The 24,586-nt window shown below is 51.6% G+C and overlaps 2 protein-coding genes across 2 annotated transcripts; one reads left to right on the forward strand and one right to left on the reverse strand.

The window, feature by feature from the left end:
• The first annotated feature begins 1,370 nt into the window (after positions 1 to 1,370).
• Positions 1,371 to 13,226, forward strand: FSD1 (fibronectin type III and SPRY domain containing 1). Its single transcript, XM_043466236.1, has 13 exons — positions 1,371 to 1,538; positions 2,475 to 2,570; positions 2,714 to 2,845; positions 3,787 to 3,888; positions 4,733 to 4,755; positions 4,927 to 5,048; positions 5,612 to 5,821; positions 9,690 to 9,788; positions 10,593 to 10,752; positions 11,107 to 11,186; positions 12,364 to 12,615; positions 12,726 to 12,814; positions 12,921 to 13,226. The coding sequence occupies exons 1-13, from the start codon at positions 1,524 to 1,526 to the stop codon at positions 13,029 to 13,031; spliced, it is 1,491 nt and encodes a 496-aa protein (XP_043322171.1). The 5' UTR covers positions 1,371 to 1,523; the 3' UTR covers positions 13,032 to 13,226.
• Positions 13,227 to 13,773: 547 nt separating this feature from the next.
• On the reverse strand, positions 13,774 to 24,259 carry STAP2 (signal transducing adaptor family member 2). The gene is made up of 13 exons (XM_043466239.1): positions 24,044 to 24,259; positions 21,456 to 21,527; positions 21,208 to 21,330; positions 17,842 to 17,898; positions 17,249 to 17,349; positions 16,674 to 16,808; positions 16,303 to 16,372; positions 16,111 to 16,213; positions 15,903 to 15,977; positions 14,502 to 14,657; positions 14,323 to 14,415; positions 14,165 to 14,239; positions 13,774 to 13,932 (listed from the first exon to the last, which is right to left on the reverse strand). Exons 1-13 carry the CDS (start codon positions 24,143 to 24,145, stop codon positions 13,790 to 13,792), a joined length of 1,305 nt encoding a protein of 434 aa, XP_043322174.1. The 5' UTR covers positions 24,146 to 24,259; the 3' UTR covers positions 13,774 to 13,789.
• Between the last annotated feature and the right edge of the window lie 327 nt (positions 24,260 to 24,586).

The following is a 24,586-nucleotide window of genomic DNA, read 5'->3' on the forward strand; positions in this document are numbered from 1 at the left end:
ATAAAACAGAAACAATATTTTTAAAAAATAGACATTTAAGAATTGTGTTTGTTTATTCATCTTTGGTCATCCTGGGTCTTCACTGCTGCATATGGGCTCCTCTTGTTGGGGAGCACGGGCTTCAGTAGCTGTGGCCCGTGGGCTCAGTAGCTGTGGCCCGTGGGCTCAGTAGCTGTGGCCCGTGGGCTTAGTTGCCCTGCAGCATGTGGAATCTTCCCTGACCAGGGATCAAACCCATGTCCCTTGCATTGGCAGGCAGATTCTCAACCACTGGACCGCCAGAGAAGTCCAAAACAGAAACAATATTGTTAACAAATTCAATAAAATCTTTAAAAATTGTCCACATCAAAGAAAAAAAATCTTAAAAAAAAAAAAAAAAGACTCCATAAACATGCCTAGACTGGGGACACACTGTAGGACAGGTGAGAGAAGGAACGGGGAGGGGACCAGATGGTTCAGACCTGAGCAGGGGACCTAGGGCAGTGTCTCACCCTCAATTATTTTGCCCCTAAGATGTCTTCTTTTGGGGTTCAAGGGAATGGATTTCTGCTAACGGTTTTGAGTCCCATGGCAGGTGGGGGGGGGGCGGTTACCTGTCCCTACAGCTGGGAGAAGTTTGCAGGGGGCAGTGCTTCATAGTCTCCAGACTTTCTCTCAGCCCTGCACGAATTACCCCTTGGCTAGCTGTACCCACCCCGGGAGGAGGAGGCAGACTCCTAGACCTCAATGTCTCACTCCCAACCACAGTGTGACCTTTTTTTTTTTTTTTCCCAACCAGAAAGAAGAAGGTCATTGTTCTTGGCAGAACTGTTCCCATCACTCACAAACAGGCCCCTGTGGTGGTGTTCTGCCACACGTCATACACTGAGCTTACCAGCCTCCTCCTAGCCCTATGGCTCCTGGGCAGGCAGAGAGGCTTCCGGAGGAGATGTGAGAACCTGGGGCTCTGTGGGATGCTTAGGAGTTCAGCTGTGATGTGGGGAGAGAAAGGCAACATTGGAAGCTGAACATCTGCTTAGGCAAAAGACTGGCTTTTCAGTAAATGCGAGGCTTGAGTCGTCGTGGAGCCAGGTCTACGGGCCAGGACGGCGGGCCGGAAATGTGGCGATGAAATTCCATTTTGAGTGGTAGATGAGAAGTTGCAGGGGTGAAAGAGTTGGGAGACTGAGGCACAGAATCAGGGACAGGCTCAAGGTCACAGGGCAGTTGAACCCAGGCATCCTGCCTCCCAGTTCTGAGCTCTCTCCAGCTCAGGCATCATTAGCAATATCACCTACGACGACCCAGGCTCTGAGGGTCTCGGCCTTCCGCGACCCCAGCGCAAGAAAGACTACATTTCCCAGCTTGCAGCGAGGGGCGCGCCTGCGCGCTGCGGCCAGTGATGGAGCGCTGACTGGGGGCACGGCGGCGGCGGCGGCGAGGGCTCGGCGGGCCATTGGCTACCGGCAGCGGCAAAGGCAGCTTGGGGACTAGAAGAGGGAGTGGGGCCCGCGGGCCGGGCCGGGACGACCTGGGCTGCAGCCATGGAGGACCAGAAAGTAAGACCCGGGCGGGGCAGGGCGCGGTCCGAAGCGGGGGTGGACGAGAGGAGGGGGACCAGGTGATGCCGCAGCGTCCTCCCAGCCTCCCCCGACCCCAGCTGCTCTGCGGCCCAAGCCCCACCCTCGCCGCAACCACGCCCGGATCTAGCCCCCATTCTGGACGCCGCAGCCCCCCACCCTAGCCACGACCCACATCATCTTGGCCTGAGTTCAGGCGCATCCCCTTCATAGCCCCCACGCCCCGCCAGTATCAGGGACCCAGCCTTGACTCCATCACCCACGCCTTCCATCGGGACTGCGGACCAGGTGTCCCGACCCTGACCACGCCCCGCCTCGGAGGGCGCCCCGCCAGCTCAGCACAGGTGACCCCCACCAATCCCATGCCCCCAGAAAAAGGACCCGTGGGAGGCCTGGGTTAGGGCTGCAGGCCCTAGAAGCACCCACCCACGCCGGCCTCCTCTCCCGGCATCCCCTCCCCCAGACCTTCTTACCTTTCTCCACTTACCTGATTCCCTAGCGTCTCCCTTTTCCAGATGAACCCATCCTTTTCCTCTGGGGTCTCTTTCCCGGAGTTAGCTCCTTACCCCAATCATGCCCCTCCCCCTCAGGATATAACCTCCTGGTTGAAAGCTTTGCACTCAGGCAGACCTGGCCGGGGCCCAGGGTCTGTGCTTCCTGAGACGTTCTCTCAGAGCCTCAGTTTCCTCCGCTGTGAAATGGGCGGGCTCAATGTGCCTGATGCCTGCTGCTCCCTGAGGGCTGTAGGGCCAGAGCTCCACCCAGGGCCTGCCCTTGGGTGGTTCCCAAGCTTTTTGGCACAGTGGCTCCCACATCCCTTCCCTGGATCCCTGGAGGACAGAAAGGGGGAGCTTCAAGTCAAGGAGCCCTGGCCAGGCTGAGGGACTTCGTTTGTGCATGCTTCCCTGGGGGCAGGAGGCTCTGAGGAAGATCATCACGACGCTGGCTGTGAAAAATGAAGAGATCCAGAGTTTCATTTACTCCCTCAAGCAGATGCTGCTGAATGTGGAGGTGAGGAAGTCACCCCTGCCCCCAGGGTGGGGGGAAGGGCAGCTATAGAGGTAACCTGCCCTTGGGGACCCTGGGCCTCGCTGCCTGTCTGAGCAGCAGCTTGGCCAGTCCTGGCCACTCTGACCTCACCTCGTCTCTCCAAGGCAAACTCGGCCAAGGTGCAGGAGGACCTGGAAGCCGAGTTCCAGTCCCTCTTCTCCCTCCTGGAGGAGCTGAAGGAGGGCATGCTCATGAAGATAAAGCAGGACCGCGCCAGCCGCACCTATGAGCTACAGGTGTGTGTGATTTGGTGGGGGGGGGTGTTCTCCCGGACTCCCTCCCAGACTCCATCCCCTCCACACTCCCCAGAGCCCGACCGGCCTCAACATCTTCCTCCGAACCTGCTCCTCCTCTCTTGCCCCCTCCCAGAGGGGCCTCCAGTGTCCCTGGTGTCATGAGCCAGACCGTCCAGTGGTGTCAGCCACACCTCCTCTTTTCCCTGGGCTCTTCCCAGCCCCCTCCCTGGCCATGACCTATCCATCCCCCACCCACCTGCTCTCCCTCTTAATCCCTTCTCCCCTGCATTACTGCAGCCCCACCTCTACATCTGGCTGTTCCTTCCCACCTGTCTTCATCTCGCACTTCCAATTTTTCAGCCCTTCCCACTGGTCCCTCAGATCTGAGGGCATCACTTCTTGCCAAACATCCGCTATGGCTCCTCTGGGGTCTCAGATTCCAAGCTGGGGTCACCAGGGCAACAGCAGCACTTCCTGGGCCACCTCCTAGCACCCTGGATGCCCATCCGCAAGGAATGTGGAGCACTAGGCTCAGATTTGACCTAGGCATGTCTGCTGCTGAATTTAAAAAAAAAAATTCACTTACTTTATTTATATGGTTATGCTGGGTCTTTGTTGCAGCATGTGGAATCTTTAGTTACAGCATGTGGAATCTAGGTCCCTGACCAGGGATCGAACCAGGCCCCCTGCATTGGAAGCTTGGAGTCTTAGTCACTGTACCACCAGGGAAGTCCCTCCACATGTCCATTTCTAAGGAAGGGATCCCCAAATGGTTCTGATGTCCTGCCCACAGAGAGGCCCAAACTCCCTCTTGCCTCCATCTCCCACCTGGAGTTGGAGAAAGACATGGTACCCCGGATCCCCAAGGCGATGAGGAGCCCTGGGAGGGTCTGATGCCGTGGAGTAAGGTGTCTCTTCTCTTGGTGGCATGGCACCTGCAGAACCAGCTGGCTGCCTGCACGCGAGCCTTGGAGAGCTCGGAGGAGCTTCTGGAGACGGCCAACCAGACCCTGCTGGCCACTGACAGCAAGGACTTTCCCCAGGTGGGCACCTCGGGAGCCAGAGTGGCCACCCAGATACGTTTGCATTTCAGATCAACTAAAAGTAATGTTTTACTCTGATTATGGCCCATGTGGTATTTAGTCTGAGTACATCCTAAACATCATTGGTAGGACATATGCTAAAATAAGAATTCTTTGTGGTAGATCTAAAACTTACAGGAAGCCCAGCTTGGTGCTCTGTGATGACCTAGATGGGTGGGATGGGAAGGAGGTGGGAGAGGAGTCCAAGAGGGAGCATGTATGCGTGTATCCACACAGCTGCTTCACTTTGTTGTACAGAAGAATCTAACATAACATTGAAAAGAAATTATGCTCCAATAAAAAAAAAAGAATGAATAAAATTTTTAGTATATCTCATGCAAATGTTTAGTATAAGTATTTCCCAAATGTCGCCTGGGACATATTTACACTAAAATATTTATTCAGTATTTGAAATTAAAATTTAACAAGGAATTAATTTTTTAGTAATATGTTACATCCAATATTTAGTGTAAGTATATCTGAAATATTGGATAGGACCTCCTTATATTAAAAAGTATATATTTATTTATTGTTCATCTGCAATGCAAATTTAACTGGGTAGCCTATCTTTTCATTTGCTGAATCAGTCAACTGTGTGTACTGGGCACTAGGCAGGAGGTGGGGATAGGGGTGGGAGCCTGTCTTTGCCTCCCATCCCATCAGGGTCCGGCTAAGGTTTTCTGCCCCCGTGCTGGGGCACTTTGACACATGGACACCCGGCTGAGCCTCGGTCTTCTTGTCTATGTAGTGGGTTTCTGATTCAGCCAATGCAATTCTTTGGCTTTTGTTCTGTCCCTCTTTCTAGGCTGCCAAGCAAATCAAAGATGGGTAAGACGCTGGGACCTGGCTCCCACCCCATTGCCCCACCCCCATTGTGAAGGTGGGAACACCCAGGTGAGGGTCCCTTGGCCCAGGGCACCGGACCGCAACAAGCGGGAGGGGGGCCCCCTAGACACACCTCGGGGGACTAGGCCCGGGCGTCCCCCTCCTTCCCTGCAGTGTGACAATGGCCCCCGCCTTCCGGCTGTCACTGAAAGCCAAGGTCAGCGACAACATGAGTCATCTCATGGTGGACTTTGCACAGGAGCGGAGGATGTTGCAGGCACTCACGTTCCTGCCTGGTGAGAGGGGAACTCACTGGATCGTAGGGGAAAAAAATCCCAAAGTCTAGGAGAGGGCCCCCAGACAAGGCATGACAGTCAGAATAAGGCTGACAACCATTTGTGGAAACCGCAGAAGGTCCCGCCCTGACTTGGAGCCCTGAGGATTCCCACCCCCCAGTGGGTGGAGCCACAAGGAAGCCCCACCCTGTGGTAGAGTCCTAAAGAATCCTTATCCACTAGGGGTGGAGTCCCAGGAGGCCACACCCCAATTGGTAGCATTCTGGAAACTTATTACTCTAAATGGTGGGATTCAGGGAAGCCCAAGTATTCGTTGGTTGAACCCTGAGAAAGCTCTTCTCTGCCCCACACCCTTTGGTGAAACCCTGAGGAGGCTCCACCCCCAGGCTCCAGAACCCAGAGAAGCCCCGCCCCTAATCCTGGTATCCGGAGGACGCCCAGACCCCCAGAAGGGCTAGTGTGTGGCAGGGTTAGAGCCAGGCCCGCCCCTGCAGGCTTCCCTGTCCCCTGTCCCCGTCCCCCACCCCGCCCCCTGACACCCCTCTCTCCTCTGTCCTGGGCAGTGCCTAGCGCCCCCGTGATCGACCTGGCCGAGTCCCTAGTGGCCGACAACTGTGTAACCTTGGTGTGGCGCATGCCAGACGAGGACAACAAGATTGACCACTTCGTGCTGGAATATCGGCGGACCAACTTTGAGGGCCCGCCCCGCCTCAAGGAGGACCAGCCCTGGATGGTCATCGAGGGGATCCGGGAAACGGAATACACCCTGACCGGTAAGCACAGCTCAGCCTTCCCCATGAGTCCACCTGGGGCTCGTGGACCATCCTCAAGGCTCTGCTGGGCTGATGGGGAGTAACTGATATAATAAGGAAAACCATGCTGGTGACAGCCCTGCACCGTGTACTGAGGGCTTACTATGTGCTAAGCATTTTACCCACATGTAATGCGTGTGTTATTGTCAGCTTTTTCCAGATGAGGGAACTGAGTGAAGCACCTGGAAAGGGTGTGCTCCATCCCTGTCTTATCTCTATGATCCATCATTCATTCATTCATTTTGACTTAGTCCCTGCAGGGTACCAAGCATTGTCCTTATAGTAGTAAACAAAGTGCCTGAGAATCCCTCCTCTCCTGGAGCTGGTGTTCAGGGAACCATCCTCCCAGGACCTGAGGATTTCCTTGGCACTTACACAAAAGCAGAAAGACTGGGGGAATCCATCCAGCTGGTAGGGGAGGGTCTGGAGGAGGGTAAAATCAGGAGTCCCTAATGAGTTAAGAAACCATCCTGAGCCAGGGGGAAGCCCTCAAGGGTGGGGAGACTCTCCCTGACAAGATAACTATCACCAGGGCTCTTGGGCTATAATCAGCCTGCTCCCTATCTGTAATTAGCATACAAGCTTAATAATAAGCATGCTAATTGCAGGAAAGAAAAGCCAGCAGCCAAGAAGAGGGCCTGAGAAGCTCTCAGCTTACCCTTTGCATGGAAATAAAAATAAACACATCCCATTTTTCCCCGGTCTTTTTTTTTTAATTATTGTGGCAAAATACACATAAGGTAAAATCCACCACGGTCACCATTAAGTGTACAGATCAGCTATTCAGTGCGTTCATAATGTTGTACTACGATTACCCCCACCATCCATCTCCAGAACTTCTCAGCTTACAAAACTGAAACTGTCCCCTTTAGTTTTTGTTATTGTTGTCATTTGTTTTGTTTTTAAATTTTGGCCTTACCACATGGCTTGCAGGATCCTAGTTCCCTGACCAGGGATTGAACCCCTGCCCTTGGCAGTGAAAGCACAGAGTCCTAAACACTGGACCACCAGGAAATTCTCCTGTCCCCATTAGACACTAACTTCCATCCCTCTCTCCCCAGTCCCTGGCACCCACCATTCTAATTCCCGTCCCTGGGACTGTTACTACTCTAAGTACCTCATATAGAGGGAGTCATAGTGTGCCTGGCTTATGTCGCTGAGCATCATGTCCTCAAGTTTCACCGTGTTGTAACAGGTGTTAGTTTCCTTTCTTTTTAAGGCTGAATAATATTTCATTGTGTATACACACACACACAGACACACACACAGACACACACACACATACACACACACACACACACACGGGGCTTCCTAGGTGACGCTAGTAGTCAAGAATCCACCTGCCAATGCAGAAGACTTAAGAGATCACCTGGAGAAGGAAATGGCAACCCACTCCAGTATTCTTGCTTGAGAAATCCCACGAACAGAGGAACCTGGCAGGTTACAGTCCATAGGGTCACAAAGAGTTGGACAGCCTGAGCACATATTATATATATATATATATATATATAAAATGAAATATATATACATATATTTCAAAATACATTTACAAATATATATATATATTTGGCTTTCTCCAGTAGTGGCAGCTTACATAACTAGAGTTCAATAGCAGAACCAGGAAGCTGACGTGAGTATAGTCTGCAGGGTTGATTGACTTTTCATCAGTTTTACCAGTTTAGCAAGCACTGATTTGCATGTACATGTGTAATCCTGTATGTAATTTTATCCCCTATGTAAATTTGTGTAACTACCACCACAATCAAAATGTAGTGCTTCTCCATCATAGGCTTCCGGATGCATCTACTTTACCCCTCTGAAACTTCCTGCCCCGAGGAATTCACTCACTATGGATTTTGCCCTTTTCCAAATCCATAGTGAGTGAATTCCTCGGGGCAGGAAGTTGAATCCCTCACAAGACCTGTGATATTGAAGATGATGAATTCACTCACCTATGTAAATAACCCATGTGGTTATTTGCAATCCACCTACTATCTTGTTGACTATTTGGAAGACAGGAGGGTTTTGGTTTAGTTCTTATAACTTATATTCCTTGGGCCATCTCATCCTTATGTGAACCCTGCTCGGTGTGGGAAAAATGATTGTTAGGTTGCAGACTAGGAAACAGACACCCACTGTGAAAAGTTGGATAGGTTCATGATTCAGAATCCAAGCCTTCTGGGTGGTAGTCTTAGCTTCCCTGGTAAAGAATCTGGCAGAGGGTAAAGAATCTGCCTGCAATTTAGGAGACCTGGGTTCGATTCCTGGGTCGGGAAGATCCCCTGGAGAAGGAAATAGCAACCCACTCTGGTATTTTCACCTGGGAAACCCCGTGGACAGAGGAGCCTGGCAGGCTACACAGCTCATGTGGTCAGAGTCAGACACGATGGAGCAACACTTTCTACTTAGCGCTGGAGCAGTAGGTGGCGCTGCTGAGCAAACTACAGAACTCAGAGAAGGGGATTCAAGAAAGGGTGAGGTAGTCTGGGTGGGCACCTGGAGAAAGTAACAGCCAAGCCGAGGCCCAAAAGAGAAGCCGGGGAGACCGAGTTCCAGGCCAAGGAACAGCCTGATCAAGGGCTCAGAGGACAGAACACTGAGCCTTTGTGTCTGGAACTAGTTAACTTTGCAGAGGGAACATCTGTAGGGAAAGGGGAGAAGAGGGATAGGGACTTACCCTGAAGGCAAGGGGTCCTATGAGAGGTTTCAGAACATGGATTTCTGAGTGTTGTTTGGAATGCCCAGAGAAGGCATCCTGCAGGGAACACCCGGGGCAACTGGACACGTGGTCTGAGCTAGAGGTTGAGCTGAGGGTACTCTGTGGGTAGGCAGATAGTGTCTTAAGGGTGAGGGGGCTGGTCTGAGTGCAGTGGTGTTTACAATTAATTGATCACAGCCAGTTACAGATTTCTTTGTTCCTTCTCCACTCCCACTGCTTCACTTGACTAGAAAAAAAAAAAGAAGAAGAAGAAAAAAAAAACAAAACCAAAAAGGGTGATCAGAGTCTTAGACTGAGTCACCCAAACATTTGAGAGTACAGAGGAGCCTGCAAAGAAGACCAAGAGGGAGCATTCAGAGGGGGCAGTCAGTAGAGGGCAGTGCCATGACTGCCAAGGAAAAATGTTCCATGAAGGAAGGAGTGGTCAGCCAGGGGAACCTACTAGATGAGGACTAACAAGCCCAAAAGAGGGAGAGAGAGTGAAGCCACTGAGAGAGGTCTGGACATATCTCCAAAGAGGTTTTGCATGAGGGGGAAGACAGTTTGATAGTTGCTTTCATTTTTTTAAGATTAGCAGAAATTAATAATAACTTTTTAAAAGGATACTATTAGGGAAAATCTTTAAGGCACTGGTCATGGCTAGATCCAGGAGTTCCAGCATATGGCTCACTCAGCTCAGTTCTAGACACTTGTTGGCTCTGAGAAAGCAGACATTCTCAAGTAGCGTTGCCAACATGGTGGCAAATTTTCCCAGAAGTGGCTTCCTCCTAGTTGGCTAGTTCAGAGGAAAGAGGGACTCCTGCTCACTCTAATATCGGCCAGAGTCCCAGGGCAGATTCTGATTGGTCAGTTTGGGTCATGTGCCTATCCCTGGACCAATTGCTGTGACTGAGCCTTAAAACATCCTGATTGGCCAGTGTGGATTACAGGGGAGCCAAGTGATCCATAGCCCCACAGGTGAGAGAGGACAGGGATGATTTCTCAGGGTTATCATGTGGTCTACAAGATGCTCCTTAAAAGGAGAGGTGGTGGGATGACTGTGGGACACTTGGGCCTCTAATCTATCACTCAGAGAATACACAATGTTAAGCCCCCTCTGTTGCCTTGCAGGTCTCAAGTTTGACATGAAATACATGAATTTCCGTGTGAAGGCCTGTAATAAGGCAGTTTCAGGCGAGTTCTCCGAGCCAGTGACCCTGGAGACACCAGGTGACTGACTCCCATATACCTCCCCTCGCTGTGACTCCATAACCACTCCCAGGGCTCCAGGGACTGGTGTCTAATGAGAATCTTCTAATCAGGGTTCTGTGGCCCTTTTTGCCCTGGTTGCCAGGAAGCTCAGTGCTCAATCCATAGTAGATTCCTTAGCCTGAGTGTCTGGTATAAACTTGGTGTTGTTCTTTGCATTTGCAGTTGATTGCATCATACCTGGATGGTTTTGACACACACACACTCCCCCTCTCTCTCTTTCTCTCTCTAACTCACTCTTAAAAAAAAAAAAAAAATAGCTAAGTGCTCTATAGAATTGGAAATAGGGTATCAGTACTGAAGACAGATTTCTTAGCCCCCCACAGTGATGATACCTTTGCATGTTCGGGTAGGAAGTCGTTTCTGCACTCTAGCTTAGCTCTGTCATGCTATAGCGCAGCCCCTTTTCTGGGATTAATCCCCAGTGAAAGCACAGGGCAGCACAGTGGTTTGAAAATGGCTTCAGACCTGGGAGACCTTTAAGCAACTAGCCCTTGGCTTTCACTCCTCTAGCTACATGTTCTGCCTGCTCCACCCTTCCCCGTCTCATCGCTTGGTGCTTTTTTGCCTGTTGTCTCCATCTCTCTCCATCTCTGAACCTTTGTCCATTTCTCTCTTTTTCTCTCTCTTGGTCTTAGTTTCTGTTCCTTTCTTTCTGTTCTCTGTCCCTGTCATGGTCTGTCTTGGTCACTGTCTGTCTCTCTGTCTCTCTCTGTGTCTCTGGGTTTTCCCATCTCTGTGACTCCTGTGTCTGCCTGGCCCCAGCGTTCATGTTCCGCCTGGATGCGTCCACATCCCACCAGAACCTGCGGGTGGATGATCTCTCCGTGGAGTGGGACGCCATGGGCGGGAAGGTGCAGGATATCAAAGCTCGCGAGAAAGATGGCAAGGGGCGGACGGCGTCTCCCGTCAACTCCCCAGCCAGGTAGCCTGCCCCCTCCCCTCCCTGAGTCTCTGGTGGAGGAGATCAAGCTGGACATGGACGTAGAGAGTCCAGTGTGGTCAAGGCTGGGGTAGAGGGAGGGACATGGAGTGGGGGGAGCCCAAAGAGTGAATGAAGGGAGAGGAATCTTTGAAGTGGGTTTTGATGGTCAAATAGGATTTTTCTAGATGTGGAAGGGCACAGGTATGTTCCAACATGAGAGACCCTGTGTATGAAAAGAACCACACACAGTCCAGGAAAGATGAAAAGTTCATGGTGACTGGGGTGGACCAGGGAAGCCCTCCTATGGGAGAGGTGAGGTCTGAATTGAGACTTCCCCCTCCCTGTCACCCACAGAGGTACTCCATCTCCCAAGAGGATGCCTTCGGGTCGTGGGGGACGGGATCGCTTCACAGCTGAGTCCTACACGGTGCTGGGTAAGGAGGAGGGAAGACCGGAGTAGAGAGAAGTCTGGGCAGGGCTCTGATGGGGGTTGGTGGGAGGGAATTCCTTTGGCTGGGGAAACTGAGGCAGGTGTCAAAAAAACTTCTGTGGGAACAGTACCAGTGATGTGTTATTGTGACCTTGGGGGAATGGGAAGATTTGGGGCTGAGGGATCATTGGGGGAAAGTCAGAACTTATGGATGCTCTAGACTGGGGAGGGCTGGGCAGTAGCTTAAGGGGGAATTTCCTGAGGTCTGTGGAGTAGATGAGACCCAGGGAGTAGCTGAGACCTGGGGAGTAGCTGGAAAGAATAGTTGCCTGTGGCTAGCCAGGTTTGTGGAGGAGCTGAAGCAAGACAGGGGCTTGGGGAAGTGGCTTAAGGTGAGTGGAGGAGCCAGAGAGAGTAGCTGAGTCTGAGAAGTGGAGAGAATGACTAGGGTGAGAGATATTGGCACCACAGGACTGATTGGATCCTGTGAAGGAGAAGCTGGAATCTGAGGAGGAACAGGAGTTCCTGGAAATCACCACTGTCCTGAAAAAAAAACCTTGAGAAAGAGGTCGGGATCTATGGAGAAGCCAGTGTGGTCTGTAATACCTGGGAGGCGATGAGGGTGGGAGATGAAGTTAGGGAGTTGCTGGGTTGGTTTTTTTTTTTTTTTTTGGCTGCACCAGGTCTCAGTTGTGGCACTCAGGATCTTTAGTTGTGGCATGCAAACTCTTAGTTGTAGCATGTGGAATCTAGTTCCCTGACCAGGGGTGGAACCCAGGCCCCTGCATTGGGAGAGCAGAGTCTTAACCACTGGACCACCAGGGAAGTCCTGAGAGTAGCTGGTTTCCAGGGCTGAGTGAGGAGCTGAGCTATGGTCTTGTGGGGCAGAAGTGGGTGGAGAAGCTGCAGCGCAGGAATAGCTGGATGGGAAAATCGCTGAAGTCACAAGAATCTGGATCCAGGATCCTGGGAGGGCATAGATTAACTGATATCTCGCTGAGGCTTGGAGACTTATCTGGGCTTAGTCAGATATCTAGTATCTTAGTCAGATATCTAGGGAGGCATGGGATAGCTGGGGACCGGGCAGTGTCTGGAGGAAAGAGCTGGGGTCTGGCTGCCCATTTTGAAAGGGCACCCAGGAGCCAATTCTACCCAGTCCCCCTGCCTGCCCCATCCCCCAGGGGACACGCTGATTGACGGCGGGGAACATTACTGGGAGGTGCGCTACGAGCCAGACAGCAAGGCATTTGGCGTGGGGGTGGCCTACCGTAGCCTGGGTCGCTTCGAGCAGCTGGGCAAGACGGCTGCGTCCTGGTGCCTGCACGTCAACAACTGGCTGCAGGTCAGCTTCACTGCCAAACATGCCAACAAGGCCAAGATGCTGGACGCCCCCGTGCCCGACTGCCTGGGTGTGCACTGCGACTTCCATCAAGGTGATCCCCTCCGAGCCCCCACTGGCCTCTCTGGCCACCCTTCCCCACTTTTCTCTGTCTGCCCAAACCGCTCTCACCGGGCCCTTCGTCACCCTTGCCCTCCACCCCAGGCCTCCTGTCCTTCTACAACGGCCGCACCAAACAGCTGCTGCACACCTTCAAGGCCAAGTTCACACAGCCGCTGCTCCCGGCTTTCACGGTGAGGCCTCGTCAGGGGCCCAGGGAAGTAAGAGCGGGGTGGCGTGAGAGTTGGCTTTCCTGCTGAGCCTGCCTGTCCCCTTCTCCCTGCCCTTACTGTCCCCCAGGTGTGGTGTGGCAGCTTCCACGTGACGACCGGCCTGCAGGTCCCCAGCTCCGTGCGTTGCCTGCAGAAGCGGGGCAGTGCCACTAGCAGCTCCAACACCAGCCTCACTTAGGCCCCTGGACTGCCCCTCAGTGGGCAGATTTCGGGGGCCGCCTCCAGGCCTCGGCTGTTTCAGCTGGGCACCCTCCTCTCACTTGCTGCTTGGAGCCTTAACTCCTGATGGGGGGTCACTGATGGAGAGTGGGCACCCGGGTCGGGCCCTCCTCCACACCTCACCTCCTAATAAAGGTCAAACACTGGCCAGGCGGTGCTGCTGGTTTTTTGGGGCTAGGTGGCACTGGCTGTGCCCGGTCCTCTCCAGACCTCAGCTTTCTCAGCTGGAAAATGGGAAATTTCTTGGGAATTCCCTGGCAGTCCGATGGTTAGGACTCTGTGCTTTCACTGCAGAGGCCTGGATTCAATCCCTGGTCGGGGAACCAAGATCTCACAAGCTTGTTGTTTAGTCCCCAAGTCGGGTCCAACTCTTTGAGACCCGACGGACTGTAGCCCGCCAGGCTCCTCTGTCCATGGGATTTCCCAGGCAAGAATACTGGAGTGGATTGCCATTTCCTACTCCAGGGGATCATCCTGATGCAGGGATTGAACGCATGTCTCCTGCATTGCAGGCGTATTCTTTACCACTGAGCCACTAGGGAAGCCCCCCACAAGCCATGAGGCACAGCCGTAAAAAAGCTGGGAGCTTTTCTTACAGGGTCAGGAGGCAGGTTTTGCTGAGCTGAGGACCACTGGGACCAGCTGTGGCAGTCATCTAACAGACCCCGCACCGCCCCACAAGCCAAGCCAAACACAGCTCCTGAGGTCGCTTGAGCTTTAATTCTGGGAGGAGGGATCCGCTTGACTGGTGTGTGGCGCTTGGAGACGGACCCGCTGGTCTGCCACGTGCTCGGCTGCCTGCTCCAGTGCCCGCCTCCTCTGCAGTTTCTCTTCCAGTTCTGCTGTCACATCTGCCAGCCCTGAGAATGAGGGCAGGGGGACCTGAGGCTCCAGTGGCACCCGAGACCCCCAGTCTAGGCTTTCCCTGCTTATGTCCACCCAGGACCACTGCAGCATAAGATGAAAGTGTGTTCAGTGGCCATGAGGAACTTCAAGATGGACCCAGCAGAGCATTAAACCTAGCATGGAGTGCTCCAGAGTGTGACCACCTGGGTCCCCCACTTGAGAAGCCCTCTTACACTGACCCCTTACCTGTGGTGGGCGAGAAAGCCTGTGCTGAGCTGGCTGCCAGCTTCCTGGCTGGGCCACTGTTAAGGACTTTGGGCTCTGCAGGAACAGACAGATGAAGGCTGAGGCCCACCCTCAGCTGCAAAGGGGAAGGGCTGGGAGGAGGAACCCCCACCCCATACCTGACTTGGGCGCAATAGGTGGCTTTGGAAGCTTTGTCTGTAGCTTGGCCAACCGCCTGGGCTTCGGAACAACTGGTCGACTCGGGGAAGGCACTGTGTGGACAGAGATGTAGTATGTCACATCAGGTCACCAGCTTGCTACCCTTGGCCAGCTCTAGCCACCCCGGTCCCCCACCCACCATCCTCGTTCACGTAGCTGGCAGCTGGAGTGTCTCCAATGGGGATGACATAGTTGTTATCCTGGTCCGCTAGTGGAGGCAGCTTGTACTGACTGGGCGCAGGCGTGATGGATGTGGGAGGCAGCTGCTTAGGGCCACCCTTGGCGGGTGCAGGACCTGGTGGGAAACTGCGGTCACTGTGGGGGCCCAGGTGGGACAGAGACACAGCTGGGGATGTGTGTGTGCACACCTGCATACGGGCCTGTGTCTCCATGCATGTGTGTCTGGGCATGGGCCTGTTTATGTCTGTGGATGTGTGTCCCTGGGTAGCAATACATGAACACTGGGTGAATTTCGTAAGTTGAATGTAAGTAAAGGGTTTCCCTGATAGCTCAGCCTGTAAAGAATCCACCGGCAATGCGGGAGACCTGGGATCAATCCCTGGGTTGAGAAGATCCCCTGGAAGAAGGCATGACAACCCACTCCAGTATTCTTGCCTGGAGAATCCCCATGGACAGAGGAGCCTGGTGGGCTACAGTCCATGGGGTCAGAGAGTCAAACACAGCTGAGGTACTAAGCACTGCTCAGTGAAGGGTTTATACTCTCGTGCATGCATGATACCTCATGGATGCTAAGGTATGTGTTACAGCACTTGTCTATATTAGTGTGTACACACATGTATCTGTAAAGGTCTGAATCTGTGCTCATGAGTGGATATGTCTGCATTTTGTGTGTATACACGTGGTTGTGACTTGAAGTATATATATGTGTGCTACATGGGACTGGAACTGTATGATACCCATGTTTATGCATGGGTGGAGCCACTGTTTACATAGGAACTTCTCATTATATAGGTGGACACACAGGTTTATGTTCATGAGTGGCATGTGTGTATGTATGTACATTTGTGTACATTGTACATACATCTGTGTATGTGTCATGCATGCAGGGTCCTCAGCATCTGCCCAGTCCAGGGAAGATCATACTGCTCATCCCACAGACCTTTCCACTTTTCTAATCTCTTCCTTTTGCTCCATAATCTGGACCACCTCCCAGCCTGATTTCCCATCTCTTCCTAATGAAATCCTTTGAGAAATTTAGGAAACACCCACTCTTCCAAGAAGACTCCCCCACCCCCACTCTGCCCATCCTCCTCCTCTCCCCAACTCTAGGTTGCACCCCCACCCCCATACTCTCCCACCCCCTCGCCTTCCAGCCCCAGGTTCAACCTCTCAGGATTGCGAGTGTGTGTGCCCAGCCCTGTCCATTCCCTACATAACCTGGAAGCACCTGGAGGACAGGGTCTGGGTACTTTCTGGGTCCCTGCAGCTCTAGGTACAAGACTGGGCACAGGTGGAGCCATGAGGGTCCTAGATCCTTTCCCACTCTGCCCCAGCGGCGGCCGTGGGGAGGGGGCATCACCTGGGCCGGGGGTGGAGGGGGCCGAGGGCGCCACCCACACACTCTCGCCATTCTCTTTATCCGCCTCCACGAATCCTGGAACAGAGAGGGCGGCCTGGAGGAGGCACGGCAGCTGGGGGCTGACCCAAGGGTGTCCGGGTTGGGGAGGGGGCGGGAGAAGCGTGGACTGAGCCCTCCCCCCAACCGAGTTCCCTGAGGTTCTACCAACCTATCACTTTCTCATAGTCTTCATCCAGCAGGAAGGGCACCAGCGCCTTATTGGTGTGCGACACGAAATAGTTGACCACTGCTTCGAGCGAGGTGCAGCAGAACTGGGGTCAGAGAGGAGATGCTATCAGGGCCGGCGTGGAAGGGGCGCAGCCGACGCTGTTGCCTTCCCCGGACCCGGCCCAATGCTCACCGGCTCCTCCACGTCGATTACGTACTTGGCGCCCTCGCGCTTCACCTTGTAGTGCCTGACCACCGGCGTCCTGACAGGGTAGGGGGCGAGTGCATGACCTGGCTGTAGGACAAGGAAGGGCCCGTCCCTCGCCCGGGCCCCGCCCCCAAGAAGGGCCTAACCCTGACCACCCCACGTCCTGGCGTGGCTCTCAGCGGGGGATTAGGCCCTCAAAGGACTCCACCTTCAAGAAAGACCCTGCTCCTGGTAATGTCCCCCGGGAGAACCAAGCCATGATAGATTCCACTGGGAGGCCCCGCCCAGGCCCCACCCACAGCGTGACCACGCCCCTGTACCCGACGCCCCGCCCACCCGAAGCCGCGCATGCGCACCCATTGAGCGTCTGGAGCGTGGTGACCGACACGCCGCCCGCGCCGTCCCCACTGGGCCGCAGCAGCAGGTTCCCGCACTCGGGGTAGCGCTCCAGGAGCAGTTGCGCCTCCAGTCGGCTCACTTTCAGGAAGCACCTGGGGCGGGCAACGTCACTCACTGGGGCAGGCCCCGCCCCCAGAGACACAGCCACGCCCTCCCAACGTAACCCCGCCCCTGGGCACCCAGCCAAGCTCGCCTGTCGGTCACCTGGTCCCAGGAGACCCTACCTCACCCCCACAGACCCAGACTCTGCCTCTGGAAGCCCATGCCTGCCCTCCGGGAACGGAGGCCAACACTCAGAGCCCCAGACCCGCCACCCCGGCATCTAAACCCTCCCCTGAAGGCCCAGATCCGCGGTCAGGAACCTAGAACTGCCCCAAACATCCAGTCGGACTCCCAGCTGTGGGGACCCAATCCCCATCCCTGCTCTGATACACCGTGTACCCAAGACCCAACGCCAGGAGACCCCATCACTGCGCTCTGCGGCCCCATGTTTCCCAGCCCGCCACCGTCCTGGAGACCCTCGGGTGCTTACGACGGCATCTCGAGCGCACGGCGGGCCTCCTCTTTGGCCAGGGCCTCGGACATCATGTACAGGTGTCCTGGCAGCAGCGTCAGGTTGGACGGGACGCGGAGCTGAACCGGGATTGGGGCGATCAGGGAATGGGCGCCTGTGACTGTGTCACAGGGGGCACACTGAGGCCAAGGTGCGGATGTAGCCAGAATGGAACCCAGGTCTGGAGGGGGCTCCCGAGCCTCCTGACACCTCAGGGGCAGAAAGGGCTTAGAGAGGACTTCCGTGATGGGGGACGGACAGAGCAAATGCTAGCATGGAGGCTCTCAAACTCAATGGCCTGTAGGGCCAGACGCGGAGCAATTGAGTAACATAGAAATCAGGGCTGTTTGCTAACATTCCTGGTTTTTAAACGCCAGCAGCTGACTTTTAAATTTATAGCACTTTGTTGGCAAAACAAAACGCAGATGGTTTACACCTGGTTCAGAGGCTGCCAGTTTGAGACTAATGAGGAGGTTGAGAGGTTTGTTTGGGGAATGGAAATTTTAAAAAGGATTTCTGAGCAGACCAAGTGGGGAAGGAGAGAGGGAAGGGCCGAGGTTGACCACTCTTACCTCCACTACTGTCAGGATGAAGCCTTTCCACATCTCCCGAGACTCCAGGCTCTCTACCTGGGGAGCAAAAGAAAAAGTATGCCTGGCTGAAGAGCCTTGGTCTATCCATCTGTGAAATGGGAGTAAGGAATAAGCATCCCTGTTTCTGAGGGTTGTTATGAAAATTAAATGTTGAGCAGGTTAATTTAGAATGATGTATGAATATACGTCCTTAGTAATATGGGGGTACTATTCTTCAATGTTATTACATCAACTATTTTTAATATAATTAATTTATTTTGGTTGTGCTGGGTTTTCATTGCTGCACGCAGGCTTTCTCCAGTTGCAGTTTGCAGGCTTCTCATTGCAGTGGCTTCTCTTGTCGCAGAGCATGGGCTCTAGGGCAAATGGACTTCAGTAGTTGTGGCACTTGGGCTCAATAGTTGTAGCGCATAACCGTTGCTCCACAGCAGGTGGAATCTTCCTGGACCTAGTCGCCTGCATTGGCAGGTGGATTCTGAGCCACTGGACCACTAGGGAAGTTCACATCAACATTTCAAAAAAAACGTAGATCATACATCTCCTATGTGTGAAACCCTCCCTTGATTTCTACCTCCTTCAAGGAAACCCAGGTCCTCCTTGTAGCCCACAGGTCTTACACAACCTGCCCCATCCCCTCCCTGCCCTCATTCCCTCCCTCTTTCCTCCTTTCTCACTCTGCTTCAGCCACTGGGGCTTTCTCACTGTTCCTCCAACATTCCAGGCACAGTTCAGCCTCAGGGCCTGTGCACATTCTGTTTTTACTGCTGAAGTTGTTTCTCAGATCTCTACACTGCTGGCTTCCTCACCTCCTTCAGGTCTTCAATAAGAAGACCTATTCACACTTCTTAACATCGCAGCCCTGAGCCCCCATCCCCTTTCCCTTGCACTTGTTTCCCTAGCATCTGCCACCATCTAATACTCCATATATTTTACACGTTTTAATTTTTTATTGTATGCTTCTGCCACAAGACTCAAGACTGTAAACTCTACAAGGGCAGGTATTTCTTGTCTTTTTTTTTTTAATTGAAGTATAGTTGATTTATAATGTTGTGTTACTTTCAGGTATATAGAAAAGTGATATATATATATATATATATATGTATTTTATATATGAGATTCTTTTAAAAAAATTTTTGGCTCTACCAACTAGCATGTGGGATCTTATTTCCCCAACGAGGGATGGAACCTGCACCTCCTGCATTAGAAGGTGGAGTCTTAACCACTGGACCACAGGGAAGTCCCTATGAGATTCTTTTTGAGACTCTTTTCCCTTATATATTATTCTAAAATACTGAATATAGTTTTCGCTGTAGGTCTTTCTTGCTTATCTATATTATATACAGTAATGTGTATATGTTAATCTCAAACTCCTAATTTATTCCTCCCCTCCTTTCCCCTTTGGTAACCATAAATTTGTTGTCTATGACTGTGGAACTATTTCTGTTTGTATGTAAGTTCATTTGTATCATTTTTTTCTTAGATTCCACAGATAAGCAATATCATGTGGTATTTGTCTTTCTCCTTCTGACTTACTTCACTCAGTATATAATCTCTAGGTCCATCCATGTTGCTGCAAATGGCATTATTCTGTTCTTTTTACTGGCTGAGTAATATTCCATTGTGTGTATGTACCACATCTTTTTCATTTCTTCCATTGAAGAACATTTAGGTTGCTTCTGTGTCTTGGCTCTTGTAAATGCTGCGTTCGATCCTGGGTTGGAAAGATCCCCTGGAGAAGGGAAAGGCTACCCACTCCAGTATTCTGGCCTAGAGAATCCCATGGACTGTGTAGTCCATGGGGTCGCAAAGAGTCAGACACGACTGAGTGACTTTCACTTCATTTCACTTCATGAACGTGGGGGTACATGTATCTTTTTGAATTATTGTTTTCTCCTGATATATGCCCATGAGTGGGATTGCAGGACCATATGGTAGTTCTATATTTAGTTTTTTAAGGAAACTCCATACTGTTCCCCATACTGGCTGCATCAATTTACATTCTCAAAAACAGGGCAGGAGGGTTCCCATTTCTCCATACTCTCTCTAGCATTTATTATTTGTAGACTTTCTGATGATGGCCATTCTGACCAGTGTCATTGTGGTTTTGATTTGCATTTCTCTAATAGTTAGCGATGTTGAGCATCTTTTCACATGTCTCTTGGCCATCTTTATGTCTTTGGAGACATGTCTATTTAGATATCCCATTTTTTGTTTGAGTTGATTGTTTTTTTGATATTGAACTGTATGTGTATTTGGGAGATTAATCCTTTGTCGGTCATATGGTTTGCAAATATTTTCTCCCATTCTATAGGTGTCTTTTTGGTTTCTTTTGCTGTGCAAAACCTTTTAAGTTTAATTAGGTCCCATTTGTTTATTTTTGTTTTTATTTTCTTTACTCTAGGAGCTGGATCCAAAAAGATACTGCTGCAATTTATGTCAAAGAGTGTTCTGTCTATGTTTTCCTCTAGGAGTTTTATAGTACATGGTCTTACATTTAAGTGTTTAATCCATTTTTAGTTTATTTTTGTGTATGATGTTAGCATAATTAAAACCAGAGACATCACTTTGCTGACAATAGTCCATATAATCAAAGCTGTGATTTTTCCAGTAATCATGTACCAATGTGAGAGTTGGACCATAAAGAAGGCTGAGAGCTGAAAAATTGATGCTTTTGAATTATGATGCTGGAGAAGTCCCTCGGACTGCAAGGAGATCAAACTAGTCAATCCTAAAGGGAATCAGCCCTGAATATTTACTGAAAGGGCTGATGCTGAAGCTGAAGCTCCAAAACTTTGGCCACCTGATGTGAAGAACTGACTTACTGGAAAAGACCCTGATGCTGGAAAAGACTGAAGGCAGGAGGAGAAGGGGACAACGGAGGATGAGATGGTTGGATGGCATCACTGATTCAATGGACATGAGTTTGAGCAAGCTCTGGGGGTTGGACAGGGAGGCCTCGTGTGCTGCAGTCCATGTGGTTCAGAGTTGGACACAAATTAGTGACTGAACATGATATTAGAAAGTGTTCTAAGCACAGGAATTTTTAATTGTGTTAGTCACTGCTGTGACTAAGAAGAGTGTCTGGAACACGATAGGTGCTCAGTGATGTTAACTGAAGATTGAATGATGGCAGTTGTGGTCCTTGTGGATCAGATTGTGTTCTGGGCACTTTACACCTATTATCTCATTTTTCATTTGTAGAAACTAAGGCCCAGAGAGGTTAATGATTTGCCCAGTGATACCAACCCAGTGATAAACTCTGTATTGACTCTGTGCTGATATGTGTTAATGGTGGGTGTGACATGGAGGAATGGTCTCCCACCAGCCCCTCCTTAAGAGACTTACCTTGAACTTGATCTCCTGGTTCCGAAGGACCAAGCAGAAGTGGGTGCCAGGGTCATGGGAGTTCCCCCAGGGAGCCTCATCTGTGAGCTTCACAAAGCCTCCTAGATCTAGCTTCTCCACATGCTGGGAGCACAGAAGACAGAGTCTGAGTGTCTCATCCCCTCCAGCTAGGACATCCTGTCCACACCCTCTGTTAGGTCCTGGGATCAAGGGCAGGCCAATTCTTGAGGCTTAATTTCCATCCTTACCTTAGTGTCCCGATTGTTGTTGTAGAAATAGAGAGTCAGGCCCTGAAGGCCTGCCCAGAACTTCTTGTAATCCTGTGAACCAGAGGTGAAGAAAGAGAGGGAGGTGAGGCGGCAGAGCTGGGCACCTCCATCCTTCTCTACCTCAGGACCTTTGCACCTGCTGGGCTCTTTGCCTGAACATGCTTCTCCCAGATCTTTACCTGGTTTCCTTCATCACCTGCAGCCACCAGGGAAGCCCACAGAGAAAGCAGAGACACTAAAATCTTCCGAAGAAGAGAAATTAGCACCCTCAGGTAGAGACAGACCCTGGGCCAAGAGATTGCAAGAGGAGGAGAGAGGACTTCAAATTGCTAAATCAGGGAAGACTTCCCGAAGGAAGAAGTAAATTAATGAGTCCATAAAGGCTTCCCTGGTGGCTCAGATGGTAAAGAATCTGCCTACAATGCAGGAGACCAACAGGGGCTTGACCCCTGGGTTGGGAAGATCCCCTGGAGAAGGGAATGGCTACCCACTCTAGTATTTGGACAGAGAAGCCTGGTGGGCTACAGTCCATGGGGTTGCAAGTAGTTGGACATGACTAAGTGACTAACTTTCACAATGAGGATAGCTCTTATATTGACACTGATCATCTATCCATCGAGCCACCTATTGATTCATTCATCCATCCATTCTTTTATCCACTTATGTACTCACCCATCCATCCATCCACCTGTCTACAGGCATGCTTCATTTTATTGTATTTCACAGATATTGTGGGGCTTTGTTTTTAAACAAATTAAAGATCTGTGGCTATCCTGAGTCAAGAAAGTGTCTACTGGTATCATTTTTCCAAAAGCATTATTTTAAAATTAAGTTATGTGCATTGTCTTTTTAGGATACAGTGCTATTCCACACGCCCTAGAGCCCATGTTCTGCCACAAGAGAAGCCACTACAATGAGAAGGCCGTGCACTGCAACTACAGAGAAGCCTCCCCTGACTTTAACTAGAGAGAGCCCTTGAACAGCGACAAAGACCCAGCGCAGCCAAAAGTAAAGAAGTAAATAATTAAAAAGAAAGCAGATGATTATGAGCTAATTTTTAAAAAGATATAGTGCTATTACATACAACAGGGTACAGACTAGTGTCAACATAACTTTTATAAAGCACTGGAAAATGAAAAAAAATTCATATGGCTCACTTTATCGCAATGTTTGCTTTATTGTGGTGATCTGGCACCAAACCTGCAGTGTCTCCCAAGTATATTTGTGTTTATCCATCCTTTCACCTGTCTGTCCTGGAGATGGACATGGCAACCAACTCCAGTACTCTTGCCTGGAAAATCCCATGGACGGAGAAGCCCGGTAGGCTACAGTCCATGGGGTCGCGCAAAGTCGGACACGACTGAGCGACTTCGCTTTCACTTTTCACTTTCATGAATTGGAGAAGGAAATGGCAACACACTCCAGTATTCTTGCCTGGAGAATCCCAGGGACAGAGAAGCCTGGTGGGCTGCTGTCTATGGAGTCTCACAGAGTTGGACACGACTGAAGTGACTTAGCAGCAGCAGCAGCACCTGTCTGTCCACCCACCCATCTGTCCATCCATAGATACATCCTAGATACACACATACATTTAACTATCATTTCCTGAAGAACTACTGTGTGCCAGGCACTGGGAAGAAAGCAGTAAGTGAACAAACTCATCTGCTTTGTCATACACCAGTTATGTGTCACCCACTGAATGCTATTTAAACTCTTTGTGCCTCAGTTTCACCACCGATAAAATAGCAGATAATTATGGTACCTGCCTAGGACTTCCCTGGCAGTCCAGTGGTAAGACTCTTGGCTTCCACTGCAGGGGGTGTGGGTTTGATCCTTGGTTGGGGAACCAAGATCCCTTACATGCTTCGAGGTGTGTTCACAGATAAATAAACTCTCTTTCTTAACCCCTGAGATCTCCTGCCTCTAGTGCTTTCTAGGATGGGGAGGATTTGAATGCATGAAGGCAGAAGGAAAGGAGGAAACTTCCAGGGCAAAGGCAGGGAAAAGGGTGCTTGGTTCGGGTCTTAGTGGGAGATGAGGGTGGGGCTTAGCGGATTGGAGGGGTCGAGCTTTATTCTGAGAAGGACACACACACATACACACACTCACACACTCATTGGGCCCCTGACTGGCATCTGGTCCTGTAGGACACAGCCCCCAGTACCTCTCACTCTCCCCACCTGCAATCTGTACGGACCTTGACCCCTGTGGCTAAGGTTCACAGAGTTAGCTCAGGGCTGGGGGAGGAGGGATGCGGGGGGGTGGGGAGTGGTGTCGGAAGACACCCCCCCTACTTCCTGGAGGAAGTCCCCAATCCTGTTTATATCTGAGATTCAGAAAGAGACCAATAGAGCCAGGCAGGGAGAGACACAGAAAGAGAAAGAGCTCAGATCAGAGTCAGGGAGAGACAGACAGACAGACAGAACCTTTCCCAGCCCCCAGTCCATGCCTTGCCCCAACCAGCACCCACCCCACCCTCCTCAGCAGGCTGAGGAGGTCTAGGTTCAGAGAGGTGCCGCACCTGCCCAGGGGCCGTCCAGCAGTGCCAGCTCCCCAACCCGTCTTACCCGATCTCGGGGTCCCTTCTTCTCCAGGAAGCTCTCATAGTAGTGCGAGGGTAGGGCACTCTTGGGCTTGGGGACCCGGGGCGGGCTCAGGGCCAAGGCCATGACGGGCCAGGGTCCTTGGCCCGGCCTGGCCTCTCCCTCCAGCGGGTGCCCCAGCTGAGCCAGGAAGCTGAGAAACAGGTTCCAGGGGAATTTCCTCTCTTCTGTCAGCTCCAGAGCTCCCTCCCCTGCCAGCCCTGGGCGGGGGCTGGGCCGGGCAGGTCCAAGGATTCTAGGGAAATCCAGGTCTCTCTGGTCCCTGCAAGGAGTCAGGGAACAGAGGAGGGAGCTGCCGGGGGGCTGTTGGTGTGGTGTGGGGGCATCAACAGGGGCACTTGCCTAAGCAAAGGTCTGGAAGGGAGAGAAAGGAATCTGGCGCCAGAACTGTGAAGGAGTGAGACTAGAAAATGACACAATTTCCAGGAGGCCTGTTAGGCTGCCTGGACATTAGCGAAATCTGGCTTGTATTTATCCAAAAATCTTGCAGAGATTTTGACAGAAATA

The sequence above is a fragment of the Cervus canadensis genome, chromosome 4 (genome assembly GCF_019320065.1).
Source record: "Cervus canadensis isolate Bull #8, Minnesota chromosome 4, ASM1932006v1, whole genome shotgun sequence".
In the NCBI taxonomy this organism is placed as follows: Eukaryota; Metazoa; Chordata; class Mammalia; order Artiodactyla; family Cervidae; genus Cervus; species Cervus canadensis.